At 41.6% G+C, this 19,430-nt stretch overlaps 1 protein-coding gene across 1 annotated transcript in view; it reads left to right on the forward strand.

The window, feature by feature from the left end:
* Positions 1-19,430, forward strand: part of LOC135794022 (roundabout homolog 2-like) — a 63,855-nt gene that overhangs the window by 30,167 nt on the left and 14,258 nt on the right. Inside the window, exon 2 of the mRNA XM_065305152.1 lies at positions 12,739-13,050. Within this exon, the coding sequence (XP_065161224.1) occupies positions 12,739-13,050 (312 nt within the window). The remainder of the gene's footprint in view (positions 1-12,738; positions 13,051-19,430) is intronic.

Raw genomic sequence — 19,430 nt, forward strand, 5'->3', positions numbered from 1 at the left:
TCCGCGACCAGCTGAGAATACTTACCGAAGCGCACATAAATAAAAGTCGCGTCACGCGCTTCTCCTACTTAGTGCTTTCCTATTAAGATATTCGAGTCAACAATGCGTTAGTTAGCGTTACGAATTTTAAAGCTGCTGCGACATAAACTTCCGAACGCGGATGCGAGTTGCACACGGGTAACACGCCCGCCGAAGACAAATTGCTCTCGCTGCCCGGTAATTTCCATTACAAAACGTTCTAAAAATATGCGTCCTCCACTCTCACTCGTGCCGAAAATGCCAAAAACAGAAAACTTGGGGACGCAGTTGGTTTACTTTAGATTTACTCGCGTGTTTCCTCAAATTAGTAAATATCTGCTAATTATAGCAGTCATATTGATGTGGCTCGCGCGCCTTCAAAGGTTATGAATTTCTTTGAATCTTGAGCATACAGAGAAGAGGAGTCGTCTGATGTGATGTGTGCACACAAGTTTTTGGGGGCTTTGCTAGTCTAAACAAACCGACCGGCGTCGCGAAGCGGTTTGAAAAGCATTTCATTCACATCTGGTACCGGTGGACGAATCTCATGAAGACGCTTTTGCTTACATAGAGACCGCAAGCTCTTTTCGAGAAAAACGATGCGCGCTTTTTTCGTTTGCCTATTGCTTTCCGCTTATCTTGAACAAACTTCAGACGACCACACACAGAACGTTGGATAAACAAGAGAAAAATGTGGAATTGATGTTTTCAGCGCTTTTATGAAGTCATTTGCTATTTAATCAAGTTGAATTTTATTGTTTTACGGTAATAAATATTTGATGGACTTAGTACTTTTATCTTGTATCACCTTGTATTGTATGCTTGCTTTAACTTTAACTTTATCTAAAGTTTTAGCTTTAGTGCGGAAAAACGCGACTTAACGACGCGGTGATTAGTTTATGGCCACGACGCTAAACTATAAACTTAAAATATAAACAGTGCGCAATTAAATCGTTTATGTCTTTATTAGTGATAGAAGTTTCAGTGCGCCGCGGCGTCGTCGTCCTCGACGTCGTAGAAAAGAAATTTCGGGATTGGAAACGAGCCAATTACACGTTTTTGTCGGCGCGCCGTTGTGTTGTGTGTTGCCTCCAGTGGGTAATTTAAACTTTGAAAACAAAAGTTTACTCTTTTTTCTCTATTTTATTTTATACGTCGAATTATATGGCCTGTTCTCTGGCGCGCTTGTTGTAAAAATCAAATGGCATAAAAATACGAGGCGGGCGGCGGCATGGTAAATTTACAGCTCTTCCCTTTTCGGTACTTTTTTTTCCTCTCGCTGTGGCCCGAGGTCGAAAGTTTTGGGGGCAATTCGGGCCTCTTTTAATTGGGATTTTTCGCGGGGCGGCATGAACGTAATAAATCGCCGAACACACCGACACCGAAGGAAACAGTTGAACACGAACAGTGAAGCGATTTTGGAAAGCTCGAATCGTTTTGCTACGATGTAGCTACTTGCAGTAGCGATTGCGAAAGGTAATTTATCGTCCGACGATGTTTTATAAGCATGCGATGCGGCGCTCGCCGCCATTGTCTTAATAATAAATTAGTACATTTGCCGCCTGCACTATAACGGCGAACAAAGAACGACGCTAAGACGCTCGACTTCGTAAAAGTAAAATAACGGTTAAAAGGGTAGCGAAAACGGTGAATGAGGTAAAACTTATAGGTTTCACAGGGCTTATTTAAAAGCCTAGCAAACGCCCACCTAATAAAATTCACCAGTTTTAGTTTTGAAAGCGAAACAACTTTTAGTTGAGTAAAATTTGTTATCCGTTTTTTTTCTTTCTCGGTTAGAGTTAAGTTTAGATATGTGCTGAGTATGAAAGAAAGCGTGGAAAGATGTCGAACAGCAAACATTTGAACACTGAACAGTTGAGCACACGACGCGCGGTTGGCCGAAAAGCGTGCACTCGAAAACGTGTTCCATGATCATAGTGTTTCGACGCCAACTACAACTAGGGTTACTCCTAAAAGATAATGCTAACTATAAACATTTCAAAATTATCGCCTCAACTTTTCAAAGCATCTTCGCCCAGTCAAGCTTTTACGTTTTGTCACTTTTATAAAGCTGCAAGTTGGGAAAACTTGTACATTCACCAGCTGTGTTTATATAGTGAATATTAACAGTGAACTGATCAAATTTTTTAAATATTTATAATTTTATACACTGGATACTAAAACGATCAACAACTTTAGTTGACTGTTACGTTTTGCTTTAGTAAGTCCATAAAAGTTATTTTTACGCTATCGCAAAAGTCGTTCATCTTTCGCGTCATATTTTCATGGTGTGAAGGTCCCCGAAATTCGTCGGGAAGCTCGTTAACAGCGCCTTCGACTAACGTCGGCCAGATTCACCGCTAAAGACCTATTTCCGAGTGTCGCTTCCGCCTCTTCCCTTTCGCTCATTTTTTCTTCTTATTGCCGCTGTCTATGAATACGCCCGTAAACAGCGAAATAAAAAAGCTGGGCTATCATGTCGCCGAAGCCGTGAAGGGGGTGCCGAAAGTGTCAAAACTGTCACTTTGAAGATATACTCTGTGCCAAGTATGAAGCCCCCGCCATCACACTAATACCGCTTTCTCTATTCGTCAATGACAAACGTGTTGTTACGGTTTTTCATTGCTGCCATTTCTTCTTAGATTTTTTTCGCTTGATGTTTTTTTGTTGGTGGAGAGATGAATGGCGATAGCTCTATTTTAAGTGCCCTCGCCGCATGTGGGGTGTAAAATGGGATACAAATGGGCCACGAAATACCGAAAAGTACAAAAAAACACCCACTAGACTCAAAAAAACAAAGCGAAAAAACAGCAAAGAAGTAGATTACTGTCGGGCGCGAAAGAGGATTTTTTTAGGGGATTCCAACTGTCGGGTTAGAATAACAGTAATAAAAAAGCGTATTAGGCGCAGACGCGTGAGGAAGGTTTTCCGATACGATTTTCGTCGATTTTCCTTCGGCGGGCAGCGAGAGGTAGATAATTGAATAATTTTAGATTCCATCGACTGCTACGTGCAATGATGCGAATGACGTGAAACGAACTTAATGCTATCTTTCTATCAAGTGATCACCTTAAGCGCAAAGGCTTTTTGCTGCCATCAGATCGATACGGCTCGACACTCTCGAGCTATAAACTTAATTGTCTGATTCACATGTCATAAAGTCCACTCTAATTAAAGTTGCTGTCAACTTTTCTATTAAAATTTGTGATTTTTAATTAAAGCTCTCGGTAATTAAACCCAAAAATAAATATAAATGGGCACATAAAAACAAAATTACAGCTTATGAGCAAACAATACAGTCGATCGTTGTGCATTTGTGCAGTTGTGCAGTTAATCCGACATTTATTACTAACGTTTCGGACAGGCGGGTTTCACTGCGATAAAATTTCATATAAATTATAATCCCGGGCGGGGTGGACAGGGACGCAGAGCCAAAATCATTCATTTGATGTTTTTTGCATTATTAATTCTTTCAAATATCATATCTGTGGAATTAACTTCACACACGAAATTTTAAAATATAATTTCCGGTCGAATTTATATTTTAGCACATTTCAACACTATAAATTGACAATTTTAAGTAGGAAACTATTCGGACTGCCTGATCAGTCACTCATAAGTGATTGTTGCAATTTCCTGTCTTTTAATTTCTACGCAATGCACGAAATACGTGTCCTAGGCTCCTTGACGTATTTTAAATGACTGCCGAAATGTTTGCTCCTAGGTGAGTCAAGCCAAGACAAACTGAACACTGTAAGAGGGAGTCAGCAGTAAACGATAAATATGAATAATTACACCTCGACGTTCGGGAGTCTAACCGGCAGACATGCGATCCCAAGGATCGTTTAATATGTTTCGCGTCAATCATCTTAATGATATTTCGTGGAAACTCGTCGAAGCGGCGAGCAAACGTCATTTATGTTTGTCATTGTCGACGAAATTTACTTTTAATTATTTATTGTTCCATGTGCAATAGGTAAAAGCCATAAATGTCATCATCACAAATCATCAACGGATAATACCAATTTATTTACTTAACCTGATTTGCGCCGCAACAAAGGAAAATAAATAGTAGCACCATAAACAGTCTAAAAGTGTAATTGCACGTGTATTGCACGTAGATTGTGCTTACGGTTAGCTATAGATTATATAGAAAGTAAGTCATCGAGCTAGCGAGCGGTCGAGCATGAAAAGCAGAGATAATTAAAAGTTACAAAGTAAGCAATTACCGTCCGAAGTAAGCACACGCTTCTTCTTTGACTTTATAGCGCAATACCAGTTAGAGTGGTGGTGGTGCCACGAAATAATACATTTTCGCAGAGCCAACTTGTTGTTATAGAAGGAGTGTAATTACCAGCCGTCGAACTTAACTCACACGACGTCCGAACCAACATCAAATAACAATTTATGACACGCAAGTATAAACAAAGCCGTAATAATTTTCGGTTCACGTTTTTATGATACAATTATAATTGCTTTTGCCAAAATACAACTCAGACACGCACTTTGCTTCAATTAATTATTATTATGGAAAGATTTCAATTTTTTTGTTGCGGTAAAAATTTACTTTTGGTTTTTTAGTGTTTTTTTTTCTTCGGTGAAATAAGTGTCGAGGACCGATGAGTGTAATTCGATGAATACTTTATCTCGGTGTGAATCGAACGAATGCGCGTTGCGGGCTTGCTTTATCTTTACGACGTGCGCTAAGTGCAAAAGGATCTCGAGCGCTCCTCTTGGCTATCTCTTCGTATAATTCAGTGAGAAATTACGTCCCCAGATAAAGACATTGTAAATATAATGCCTGTGTGTAAGTGTGTAGTATGAGTCGCAGCCAAATTAAAAGCAAACCGAATTCACCTGCTTTATCTGCCAATTTAAAAATAACGATATGATATTATGCACATATAAATAAACTGTAGACTTTATTATCTTTACTGCTTTCTTTACTGCAAGTAGATTTTTTTAGTGAGCGAAAAATAATATGTGTACAATGTGCGCTAAATGTACCGGAAATAAACAGCTTTTTATTTGAAGTCTTGTCAATGCCTAAATACTACTTGTCAAACGTAAGCGCATTCGTAAATATAGCTCTGTGACATAACGACAGCGCCGCCGCACATCGTAAGAGCCTCATATACACGATTCCCGTTCGAGGAGGGCTTGAAAGAGTGGAGCTATTCATAACGCACTCGTCCTTCATACATGACACGTGAATTACCCAGCGCGTTTTTGTAGGCATTTTATGCAAGGCACTTAATCCACTACAACACACGGTCGAGGCCGTCATATTTTTCGACAGGATGCTAGATGGGAAGTCGTTCGTTTCGACAACCCGACCAAGTAGCACTACATACACTCAAACTTGCGCCAGTGAGATGAAACAACTTGTAGTTCATAAAACACAAGCTGTTTCTACTAAATTCACTTTTTTCAAATTTTCTCTTTAAACTTTAATATTGCGCCATCTGTAAGCAACTAGTTGAGAAAATGTAGAGTAAAAGTACCGCCACCGCAAATTAGATGTTGTAAAGCGGAAGGATGCACCACCCGGTGGCGGTTTTGGCTGAAGACGAAACAATTAAGATTAATTGACGCCGCTGAAGTTAAATCGCAACTTTCACCACCACGGCCGGAATAGTAAGTTCCCTGTGCTGCTTCTTGCTGGCGTGTGTTTTGACTTGCGAAATGACACGAAACCTACGCGGCATTAGATTAATTAATGGCGGCGAGATGGGTTGGTAGTTGGTAGCTATCCGTAATTAGAGACAGGTGTGCAGGATGGCACAGGGTGGCTTGTTTGCGCTCAACCCTCAATCATATTAAAGCCAGGAATCGAGTTATACTGAGTAATACAAATCCCACAAATAATTAACAATTAATTTTCATTAAAAATCATTTTATTTTGAGATTTGCTCTAAAAACAATGAATCTTATAAAGTTTTATAGTTTTTGTCTAATTATGTTTTTATTGTATCACTTTGTAGTTATAGAAAGTTAATAAAGGGTTGCATTCTCCCCAATTGCAAATAATTGATTGATGCCACATGCCAGACATGCATGTGCAATATCGTCGGGTTAAAAGCCGAAAAAAAATCGCTTTACACGCTTCGACGACGAAGCCGCACACGAATAAAATTTTCATTTAATTGCTTATCGTTAACCGTCACAAAGTGTGGCGTTCGATTTTTACGCCCGCCGCGAGACGACCTAACGAGCACACTGCGTGCAGCTGGCGATAATCGCTCAAAGGGATGAACTCACTCTACACCCGTGAATATGCACTGTACATCTACGACTACTTTATTGGGTGTAAATTCGAGAAAGTAAATTCTACGTCGCTGGATGTCGCCATGTTCCACGTCGTTAAGCAAACACCAGAAATAACCAAACGCGCGCGCATACACACTACATATTTTCTTGTCATTTCGGTCGTAATTCTAAACGCCGACATTTACATAGACTTCTCTCGGCGGTCGCACTAAACACATCTGAATAGCGACCGACGCAGAGTTCGGTAATGTGTGTCGATGTTGGTTTATTGAATGGCCGTGCGGAATCGATGGCGAGGGAATTGAAATGAATGGCGTTCGGTCCACGTTAGCATGTGTATGCTTAGTATTGATGATAGCATAATTCAAAGGAGATAAGCTTGCCCGAATGCGATGCGCATATTGACTCCGCGTAATTAATATACGATATCTCATGGCTTCATTAAATCGAAAGAGAACCGTGCCGCTATGCGCCCGCTATCATTAATTGAATGTTACGACTCAATAATGTACGGTTTGCGTGGAGACCACGCGCAGAGAGGACTCGAGGTTGCTCTCAATATTCGAGTAGTGCACTGGTTGTAAACACCGCAAACTAGACAAGAGGTTCAAAGCGACACACAGTTCGCATAGATCCGGTATACATTAATCTGAATAGAAGCAGGCGTTTATTTTTAAAGTAAAATTTTTATTTTAAAGTTGATGGCGTGTTTACTGCTTCAATGTCGTTCTTGCTAAGTTTGTGGCCCGCCAACGACAATATCGCATGCGTTCCGCCGCCCTCAATAATTTTTCGTCGTAAACTTCAAGCAGAACTGCAATTATATGCACGCTAATCTAACATTGACCACACCGTACCATTGCCAATGTCATAGTTTTAAAAATGTCTCAAGCACATTGTATCGTGCCAAGGTATTGTCTATCTTAAAAATTAAAGCGTAAAGTAAAAATTACTTTCTTTCTTTGAGGGGTGGTTTGCTGTTGTGTGGGTGTTGTGTGCCTCGTGTTCGGACAGCTCATCAATTTATGGCAACACGCGAGCGTCAGCGAATTCGTGGTGGACGCGTTAACGCGGGGGTGTAGCAAGGATGATTGGAATAAGGCGGAGGGGGCGGCCATCCCCCGCGCGCGCGTGCACACGCACGCCACATCAAAACTTATATACAGCGACGTGCCATGCAACTAGTACCTCACCTTCCACCTTTAGGTACCAGGCACAATTCATTTCGCGTTTCCACTTGCCACTTTCCACTTTGCAGTTAATCTCCTCAAAAAAAAACTATTATATCTTCTTCATTTTTCACCCCTCGAAGCAACGGCGTTGCATTATGCACTGTTATGGCATTGCACTCGACGCCCGCTGATGGAAATATTTAATTATGACTTTTGTACGAGTTGCTCTCTCCCCCGAAGGGACGTAAAAACTTCAATCCTGCCGCGCGAGTACTTTTAATACTCTCTGTGTTGGAAGTCGTGAATCCCTTCGCCACGGTTCACTTGCTCGGCGCTCTCGGTTCATTTCGTATACTTGACTGGTTGCGCCGCGCGTTAAAGTTTGCACCGAGGAGAAAGAGTTACACCATCAGCCGAAGTTGTCAGCTCGCCAGCTGATGAACTCTCATCGAGCAGAAAGGCGGAAAGCACTAAGAAAGTTTTGATAACAATATCAATTTGTCGGATGATGAAGTTCTTTCGCGGGTTAATCTTTGAGTTGGGTTCAAACCGATCGTTAAAGGGGGTGGCGCACAGATTTCATCAACGCTGCAGGAGGTCGGGGTGTGCGTTTGAATTCTATTAATTTTTAATTTCTGAGCTTATTTCATCAGTCGATTTAGCGAGATTTGCATTTTGTGATGATCTAGTTAAATTTGCCGGCCACCGCACATTACTATTAATTAACATTTGAAATTCGAATGAAAGCCGCATGCGGTTTGTGTACGCTACCCACAATTCAACATTGATAAGCTTTACAATTCGTAATAATCAGCCGGCGCCGGCGGAACCCGAATTTTTAATCACGTTTTAGGGAAATTTAGTTTAACACGTCCGAAAGTTGCTAAACGCAGACACATCCGTACGCTCGTTTGTTGTTTCAGCCAGATTCGAGCGAATTACAGCCGAGTTTCATCAATAAACGATTCCGATTACCCTTTTGCGGGCGAACCCTTTCGCCGCTAGGTTGCTAAGTTTATTTAGGAAAACGAATGACTAGCGAAATCCTAGCGTTGTTTGAGCCTAATTGCGGAAATGATTTCGAGCTTTTCACCGCGCACGAGTTCCGCTTCCGTCTCGCCCTCTGGACACAATTAGCTCGTTCCAACTTTAGGAAATCGAGAAATCTTCGTGTAGGCCTTGAAATAAAAGCTGTCTCCATGGGGCCCTAGGTGATTTCACCTTAGAAAGCACCGACTCACGCAGCAGATTACACGGATTTATTACTTTTTCTTCGGCTGGAGATTCGCGTTCTGTTTGTTCCGTTACTTTCGCAGCACAAAACGTGTTTCCACAATCTGCGCTGACTTCCTTGACGTTCTGACGGATCTCGATTTGACTTGTCGACTCGTTCCAACTTTGTTTTCGAAGAGTTGGCGTGCGAAACGTGAATATTTACTGATAAGCACGACTGTTTGCTGTCAGTTTGGGCGCGGGGCGAAGCGAAATTGATGCGTGATGCCGCGTCGCAATCGCGTTGAAAAATGGCTTCATTTAAGTGATGGATGCGTGCCTTCAAACCCTTCATGCGTCTTCCGAAAGCAAAAAGGAACAAAGGTGAACGCAATCGCCGAGAAGAAAAGAAGAATGATAAAGTTTTGAATGCGTTAATTAACGCTAACGAGCCACTAATTTTACCGACAAATTTATTGCTCGACATCTTGGCAATAAAATTAAAACGCATTTTGTTTGTTGCTGGCTTTGCACTTTCGAGTTGTGATACAAAATATGAATGATATGCTAATGATGACATTTGAATATCTATTATTTACGAGCGTCCTTTATGCCCAAATATTATGAATAGGCTTGGTGTATTCTGCCCTTGGGTATATATTTACATTTCCATACACTTTCGACATTTCTATCAAATTACTCGAATTACGGCCGTCGTCTATCAACCGTCAGCATCGAGTGGTATCGAGTTACCGCATTGGAAGTATAATGTCGACGACATTAGATTACGGCCATTGTGCGTCCTCGTGTGTACAAATGTATGAATTAAGGGGGTCGGGGTCGAGCGCCATTGTCGGATGGTGACCACCGGAATGGGCGAGCCTATTTGCGCTGCACTTTACTTGAATTACTTCCGGATATTTGTACTTGCCGACGCGCGCGCGCGCCATTCAAAGGACACACGCACACATATGCACAGGGCGACCACATCGCAAGTGACAGTGGCATCATCGTTGATGGATCCTGATGAATAGGACGATCGATGAATAGCCCCGGCAGTGGCGCCCAATAGGGTTAATGTCGGTGCTTCCAGTTCCATTGTGAAATTATCAGCTGGTCGTGAACGCAGGCCATTCAATTCGGCATTTGATATTAAAGTTTTATTGTTTGGAAGTTTAAAGCGTCGTTATTTGTGTGCTCAACACGTGTTTATGGCACATAATTAAAATCAACATAACCTTAATCGGCTATAACTTGATTTTATTCCGCAGATAATGCTGTGATTATTTGCAAAAATTTAAACCGCATTGTGAGGTTTACAGAGAAATATAGTTATCTTTCAACTACACGACGAAAAATAGAGATATCTAGTTATTTATGTGATTTATGCACTTCATTACAGTTTATTATTGTGCGTTTTATCGTATTAATTATGCGTCGATGCATTTTTTCTGCCTGTATTGCAGTCGGTCGCACAATGCACAAGATTCATTTCGCAGCTTATCGCCTCGTTTTTTAAGAATTGTCATTGTTGGCGATTTCTACGCGTGGAGACTATCGTATTATCGCCAGCACGGCATAAAAAGACACTCTCAACGCGTGCTTTATACACACTCAGCGCTTACCCCATGCTGGCAACTTTTCCAATAAATTATGCGTCGAAGTGCGAGCGAGTTAATTAAGATATGAAATTTATCGACTGTAAACTAGGCGAAGTCGGCGCGAGGGAATCCGATAATACGATAATTTATTAAAATATAATAATATTAGTCGTCGAAGAGTCGCTGCCGCAACTTCTCATTTCTCACTTCTCACTCCGGCTTAATTAACTGGCAAGAAAACGAACAAAAAGCGAGAAGGGTCCGACGAAAACTCGTAATATATGAGGATTTATGAGAATTTATTGATTCCTCTTGTTACCATATTTTTTTATGAATAAAATACAGGATGTAGTGTAAACTCTACAACAAGAGTCGTGATTTAGTTAGTGGCTTCTGGTCGACGTTATGTATACGTTGTTTAAATGTGCGCAATATTACAAGTAGCGCGGTCACGAAGTCGTGCATGTTTCACGACATAATTCCTTAATAACCGTTTTATATGCATACGTACGGCGCACTTGCGAGGAGGCCTATTATGAGTAACGCGCGCGACAAGTACCTTCGCGGTTGAAACGTACGACACACTCGTACACGTCCCAAAGGGGGGAAACCAGCTTGGCATTCTTTATTTTCTCGAAATTTATACTTGAAAACGGCGATCCATTGTGCATCGAAGTAACCGCGCACTCTGGACGTCTGACGTTAATGGTATTTTCAGTGCGTTAAATCAAACGATTTTATATCCCATACAAAACTTACAATTACAGTCACAACCGAGGATATTTCCGTTTGCTGGTTGAGTTTTTTAAAGTCCAGAGGAGACATAAACCCTAATTGAACAACTATGCTGCAGTTTCAAGTTTAGATTGTTTTATTTTTTATTAATATTCAGCTGGTTTATGAAAGATTTGTACCCACGCTGGTGGAGAGAGGCTAATGGTTAATTGAAACTGACTCCCGGTCGAAAGCACGCGGTCGGCGGTTTTCAGGGCGACGCTCGGAAACGCGTAATCTTTCCAACTACGCGGCGCGCCGGCTTAGAGGTTAATTAAATTCCGGGGTCAGTCTACTGTCTTCTCTGCTCCTCCCCGGGCGGGCAGGCGGGTGGTCGGAAGATTTTCCTCCCGGCTTGTTCATCGTTCATCGTTAGCCGTCCACGCTCATCGTTTTTGGTCGTCAATGCCGCGATTACAACTACTACGTGCCAGCGAACTGTGCAAATTGAAATTCTTGGATAATTTCATGGACAAATTGAATTTGCCATCTACAGCCACAACATACGATTTTGCATAATTATTAGATACCAGAAAGTTGGGTCTATTTGATATTAAGGAGCTACCCATAGGAGGTATGACGTTTACAGCTGGGGAAAGAATTTGTGGCTGTAGTTTTGGTCAACATCACTTAGAGGGGCATGCACTGCGTAATTAAATAAACAGCAGAAACAATCAGCCTGCAAATTAAGAAACTGCTATTTCGTGTTGTGGACCTCGGATAACGATGTGAAAGCACCAGACGGACAGTGTCCGGCCAGCACTTTGCGTCTTCATTCATTTATGTTGCACATTTCGCCCCATTTTCCCTGGTTCCCGCACTAGCGTGCAAGCCTCCTGCAATACTCAGCACATGACAAGTTGAAAATCAATATCACCGAGAGAGCTGCACTTTGCTATCTTGCTAATAACGTAAATGATCCGTGCGAGATGGCCATTTACGAAATTAATTTTAGGCCTTTTTTTGTCGTTGCAGACTTTCAACGTCCTTTCAGTGCTTTTCTAATCTATCACGATCTTTCCGTATCGTTCAACGTCCTTCGACCATCGAACAAAAACGCTGAAATGATCTCAATTATAGATAAACGAATGAAATGGGAACACAGTCTGGAGGATTGTGCCATCGAAAGCAATTTTTGTCAAGTGCAGAAAAAAGATTTTGTTGTTTATTTTTAAGCACTGCCGATGACATGTGCTAAGTTTCCTGCCGTTGTGCGCTACAAAACGTGCAGGAAAACATGAAAACATACATTTCAAATGCACATGCGCCAACATTGGCTCCGTGTACATATAATTAAAGAGCGTTCTGTATGTTCGCGCTGGCGAACCTTTGAAGTCCAACGTAAATAATATCATTTCGCTAATGATATCCGCAAATGGGGCATTATACTGTTTGTGTAGGATTTATTTTTGTGCGCGCCGCGTTTTATTTATTCTGTCTTCTCTGCCGGCGGCGTCATTTTTCCGCCTCTGTTTGCCCGCCCCGCCGGTCGTCGGCGGCAAATGGCTGTGTGTATTTTCAATTTTACGTCGTTTTACGGCGCGCCGCGCCAGCTATTTGGCGCCTGCCTTTTGCGAATCTCGACAATTTGCATCGAGAGTCGCGCGATGTCATTCTGCTCCATCTAACAATAACCAACAACACCAATGCGCAATCATGTGCTTCAATGTGTCGCCCACTTTGTGTTGCAGGTCAATACCGTTCGCCGCGCATCACCGAGCATCCGTCCGACACCGTCGTCGCCAAGAACGAGCCAGTGACGCTCAATTGCAAGGCTGAAGGACGCCCCGAGCCCGTCATCGACTGGTTCAAGGACGGCGAACTAGTGAAGACAACCCATGCGGACAACAGCAAGTCGCATCGTGTTCTACTCTTATCCGGATCGTTGTTCTTCCTGCGCACGCTGCAAAGCAAGAAGGAGCAGGATAGTGGCGTCTATTGGTGTGTGGCACGTAACGTCGCTGGATCCACCAGCAGTAAGAATGCGACGCTCACCGTTGCCGGTAAGTACCTCCAATCATCCACTTTATATTGAAAATTCAATCGGGTTGTTTTCCTAACTTAAGCGATATCATCACATTTGCATATCGATAATTTCAATCTACCGGTCTATTCGGTTTCCTTGTTATGATGAGGGAGGGAAGGCTTAATAACTGTCAAACTTTCCAGACGTGCTTAGCTATATCTTCAAACTTATCGTACTTTCGCAGTTTCGAACAGAACAAATCTGGACTTTTGAGCTGTCATTTGTCATACGCGTATACCATCTCTAATCAACTCACCCCTAGTTTGGATAGATCCTGATAATGTGCGTAATGAGCATGAGTTTACGCTCCGTTGGTTTTAAATGCGTATTAGTCTATTGAAAATGTGCATTCTTCATTAAAGCATTTTCCCTTTCATATGACATCAGCATACCCTTCGTCATCATTAGATTTTGATATAAATTACGAAATACGCTATTTTCCTTTCCGCATCCGCTAAATCTCATTCAGCATTAGATCCCTCTTTATACATGGCTTCATTTGCAAATTCATAGATTTGCAATTTGAGCAAATACATCCACTATGATAATACCGTTAGACTGTGTCAGATGAAAGCGTGCGCGTATTCATTGCGATTATAATGCAGAAATAAAATGATATATACGAGTAGAAGAATGGCAGACGCCAGTAACAGAATGAAAATTAATATTGCGTTTAAGTATTCCCCTGGGTGCTCGTTTCCGCAGATAAAACTTTTATGTATTCGACTGATTCAATTGTCAAAGACAATGCAGTATGTGCCGCCGACGAGACGCGACAGATGAAACCCGCTTTTACAATACATTTATGGTTTCAGTAATAACGTACGAACAAATCGATGACAAAGCGTCGAAAATACCCGCTTTTATTACAGTCCACGACAACAACAATACAAGACAAATAATCATGTATTTTAGTTTGTAACAGTCGGGAAAGTTTTTTTTATTAAACAAAACAGAACATCAAGGTAAAAGACGAACGAAAAAAACTCGGAAGTGGCTATAAATTTTATTACCATCCGCGCGACGTGTATTTATAAACAAGGCTTTAATGAAGAAACCGTAGGCAAGGGTTAAATCCATTCAGTTTGGTGTATTTTTTCGTTTTACATTCCTGACGAACGAATTTGTTCGTTTTTGTGCTGTTCCGACCATAGATTCGCAATAATTCCTGCAGACGCCAGCAAAATGCTTACCTAGTCTCGTGCTAGTCGTGCTCGTCGTGAACGCTATCGGCGACGGGCAAGCGGTCGACCCTTTTCATTCGACATTGATGAATGTCGCCGACATCAGCGTCGATCGACGACGCTCGAGAATCCCAATCCCTTCCGAATTCATTCGAGGCACCCGAATTTCGTTCGGTAGACAATGCGCGAGTTTTGGAGAGACACTCGGACATCATAAATCAATTCCTACACGGGTGCCAGCTACACATGTACATGTACATGGTAGTTGGTGTGCTGGATTTCTTGCATGCACACGTGTCACGAGACTGCATATAAAAGCGGCATGTTTATGATTCGAATATTAGATTTATCATCCAGTAAACGCATTATAATAGATCAATTTGTGCGTGTTTGTGCCTCTCCTACGCTTGCTTAACATTTGCATGTTTTTTTTCCTCTTGAAGGGGAATGAATTTTCTGATATTTTGTCGATTAGAAATTTCGTGTCTGCTCATGATGAAGTGAACAAACGAAGAAATTGTTTCGTGCGTGTGTCGTGATTGTATTTTTTGTTCATCACGATTAGCTCGTTATTTTTCTCATTACGAAATAAAATTACAGTGATTAAACACACGTTGCAGGAAACGTATTTTAACTAGACTTCAGTTTCAGTACAAAAAATGAACAGAAAGTAACACGAAAATATTTGTACAAAACACCAGTCATAAAGCCTCGGTGTCGCTTTTATTAACAGACACATGTTTGAAAAATCTGTTTAAAGAGTTAATGGAAATATTCTGTCGAGTGTTCTCCGTCGGCAATAAAACGTAGGCGGCAATAGGGCAATAACGGGCTCAAAACAAAACGTGACAGTTAATCTTCTTTGGTGGTGTTGTCATCGTGCGTGCGCACATCTGCACGTTTTTTATATATATATTTGCGTTGGAAATTCATAGCCTCTTTTGTACAATCCGCCCATGACACACGCACCCAAACTAAGTAAATCTGTAGCAGCAACCGTAACCAAAATGCTGTGCGTGGCGACGTTGCCGCATTGAAACCGCCACGAAGGAAACATGTGTCGAGCATCGCACATGTTTCGACCCGAGTGAGATTTCATTTCATACGCGCGCGGCACATAAATTATATAAATAGACCTCGCGCACAAACCGTCTAATTGTCTATCAGTCAGCCGCGCGGCGCGCACTGCATGCATGTGTCACCGAAATCAACCCTCCAGCGCCCGGTTGTACCCGAAACTGAAACAAACACAACAAACATTCACCCATTCATAACGTTAATTAATTACTGTCGGGGCGTTCATTGCGTATTACGCGACATATTGTAGATTTACTTATCTGCTGCCGGGCTTCCAATTGTAAGTAAACGCTACTTTGTACGATTGTGAGGGCATAATGTACAACATAATCGGATGCGATTAATTAAATTTAATTAAAAACCCTTTGTTCCTTCCATCATCATGGTGTATGCCAACTAGCGCCATATGATATTCGAGAGGGATCCGTTTCCGCACTTCTATTACATCTCTGCATTAATTTTCACATTAATGTTCTATCTGCATGGATATATGACGTAATCATGGGATAATGTGCATACGCTCAAACTGTAATTATAGAAATTCATCAAATTATCACCACCGGTATTTGTCACACACACGTGCACTTATACATGCGTATGCCGCCGCCGCCGACGAGCATAATCGGACTTAATCAACTTAACAACCCGCGCGCAGGCATAAAAAATGATTCATTACCCGACGATTAAAGTGGCACGTAATCTCGCAAGCGCGCCTGTGACACGAAAGGAAAAACCGCACACGAAATCGTCGACTCCAACAAGGCACTTGTATTTTCAGCAGGCGTAGTCCGGTCGAGTTGGCAAACGGCGAAATATTTAATTATGAAAACGTTAATTTACTCACGTTTCCCAAGCGATGCATTTTATGCAGGCGACAAACTTGTCCAAACTTTTCATTTTAATTCTTCAAGTGCGGCGTGCATAATTAATTCTAGAGAGTTAAAAATAATGCCATAACGCCGGCAATTTTAATTGCATAATGTGCCATTCTTGCATATTAACTACTTTTCCATCATCAAAACATCGTTTTCAAAGCAAGAAATTTGAGAAGTAGTTGGTGCATATTAGATAACTATTATTTTAACGCTTTTATATGCACGTTTCAAACAGATGTGTGGACTTGATCGTTGATTTTTGTTGACTTTGGCTTCTGACCTACGACAAATTAGTCGTTTCGACTCACCCTGACCGTGTTGCACGCCTCGCTTGAGCAGTCCAATTTGTCACACAGGGTTTCGTTACGATTCGGCAGGAAACCATAAAGATCGCTCTACATTACGTTGCCATTCATGCGGTCAATTGCCGACGTGGCGGACTGTACGGAAAATTAGTTCCGAACGGCTAAAACAAACATTTGTAGACGTAAAAAAACAAAAAATTAATTGCCACATTGTTTCAATTTATTTAAAAAAAAGTTTACTTCCTGAATTATTACATGGTACCAGTTACGAAGTCTAACAGCACATGTGCAACATAATTAACGAACGATCATGAACTAAATTAAAATGTGGCTTGGAATTAACCAACAGATGTTCGGATTTGCAGTAAAATCTAACCGAAATGCAATGTTTGAATTTCACCAAGATTGTTATACTTTCCTAGTTTATTGTCGGCGTACGGTAATAAAATTTGTGTTTTATTTCCGTCGATAAACGCGCGACTCCTACGCCGCAGTTGAACTCCTCGTACTAGTCCCACATAATTTGTCGTTTTCGTCGACGCATTTTTACAAGTTTCATAAGTTTGTAACGTTTATAAAGCAACTTATGAGTTCGTTGCAAGCGCCCCAAACGACGTGAGCAACAGCTCGAAGTTTATTTATCGCCGTGGTCGTGTTATTAAAGGCGCACGTCGCGCGTAAGCAACGTAAAGTGCTAATCCCTGTAACGGCACTCCAACGCCGCTGAAGTTCGGTGATAAAAAAAATCGCTTCACATATTATAGTACGCTATGCGAGGAAACAAAGTAGCGCGGGCGCGCGCGTTCGTCCGCTACTTTCCGTTACGATTATATCGTGACATGCCAGCCGCCCAAGAAAGAGATCATTGTTTTCGGCCGGAACGCGCTTTTGGTTTTTCTAGTTCAATTAATCTTGCTCGCCCGCGTGACACGGACTATGTCTTAAAAATCGTGCTGTATTTTTAGCTTGCGCAAGCGGAGTCAGATGAAAGTCTCACGATTTTAATATAGGTGTGTAATGGAGCCGTGACACGTTTTTTACTCTCGTTTTTCACCGGTTTTACAACATTTGTCGCATTTTCAAGCGAAAGTGTAACTCGAGAATTTTTTCTGTGTGTGCTTCGATTACTTTCTGGGGAGATTTGTCGAGTGGTTGGTAACACTGGAGACACTTTTATTACTTTCATTCCGCATTCATCTTTTCTTCATTTCTTTCATTTCCTCTTTAGAATTGCCATTCATTTCGTCATTTTTGCATACACATTTTGCTACACCCCCGATGGCTGAGTGAGTGAGTGCACATTTGTGTTGATGTATGCGCGCCGTTCGCGCTGTCAAACTGAACTCTACCCGATGGGGGGCGCGCGTCTCGCAACAATTTGATTCGACAAACATTTGTCATAATACGTTTTTTATGCGCCCCGCTATAAATTTGATAGACGACGTGCTTTCGGAATATTGCGTTCATATTCTTCGGAAGCTTTTTATATTATTGTGTGTTCCATTTCGTCTTTTTCTGCTGGATTATTTTATAGAGTGTTGCATTTTATCGCTTTTACCTCCCACCCCTGAAAATATAATTTATTTTGCTTCCTTAATTAATCTTTATAGATGTTCCAACGTCGAACGCACACCTTCAACGCAACCCTTTCGATAACAAAAGCGCGTCACTATTAATTTAATAAATTGAGCAATTAGTTGGTAGCTCTGGGTGTGTAGGGGTTGGGGGCGGCGCCGGCGTTTAAGGAAGTTTAATCTGCAACACCTTTTGTTTCGCCGGCGCTCTCTTTTGTTATCGGCATTCGTGATTAATGTATTCCATTCTTACGTGCAGACGCAATTAGCTACATTCGTATACGTTACACATTAGGGTTATAGAGAGGGAGGGTATCCGGGTTTCAAAGCGGTTGTGATGGCGGCGGTGGTTGCACAGCGGAAGCGTTCCCCGAATGCAAGTTGCGATCGTTATGAACTTCCATTCAACCCTTTTTCCTGTGGCAGGCCGGTGTGCATAGCGCACGTGCGTTAATTCTCCGGTTTTCCTGTTTCGAAAAACCCATTCTATAGGGGGGGGGGCTCGGTGTGGGTAAACGCGGTGTCCGGCGGGTGAGCTTGATTAATTATAAAAACCTTTTCGACGTCGTTCGGGGTTCACATATACCAGGAGCTCTGATAGACCCGAACGAATTCATTCTGTTGCGAATCATGCCAACAAATGGCCGCCAGTGATCCGCAACCAACTCTACAACCGACTTTAGAACGTGGTCCAAACGATTCAATTAGTTTCTATTAGTTTTAGTTTTAAAAGCAGATTCTAGTGATTTTTCAAACCAAACTCAAGCTATATTTGATTTTCTTTGTTTTGCTCTTTAGTCATGAAAGGAAAAAATATTCAGGCACCATATGGATGGGACATTAGCTGTCCACCCTAACTTTATTTTGCCACCTACCTTTTTTTTTTATTTTACTATCAACCGCACACTTTTATTGAAGCTCATATATTTCGGATATTGCGTTCTTTGCTCCATTCTTTTTACTCATGAAGGATATTAAGTTGCGATGGATTTGTAATGAATAGAAACGGCAACATTTGGCAGCGATGGCGAACAAGAAGCACTTCCCTAACGCAGTTAGTATAAGAATCACGCTTTTTCTATTAAACCACGATATTTAGTGGCTCTCTTTACTGCCGGGCATCTTTCACGACGCCACAATAATAGTCAATTAGGATCCGTGCCAATTAAATGGCCGACCACGCGCGTCAAGCACGTAGTGCAATTAACGTAAAGAGCGATTATAATAAATAACCATTTATTTTTTTATGGTTTTACGTGTGCGCAGCAGACCTCTTTAATTTCGAAGCGATCATCATAAAAATCGTTCCAATGTGATTTAAGTGAACTTTAACTTCGAAAGT

The sequence above is a fragment of the Atheta coriaria genome, unplaced genomic scaffold (assembly GCF_025399875.1).
Source record: "Atheta coriaria isolate IRGN ID8LTWV9N9 unplaced genomic scaffold, Caltech_Dcor_3.1 hic_scaffold_6_pilon, whole genome shotgun sequence".
In the NCBI taxonomy this organism is placed as follows: Eukaryota; Metazoa; Arthropoda; class Insecta; order Coleoptera; family Staphylinidae; genus Dalotia; species Dalotia coriaria.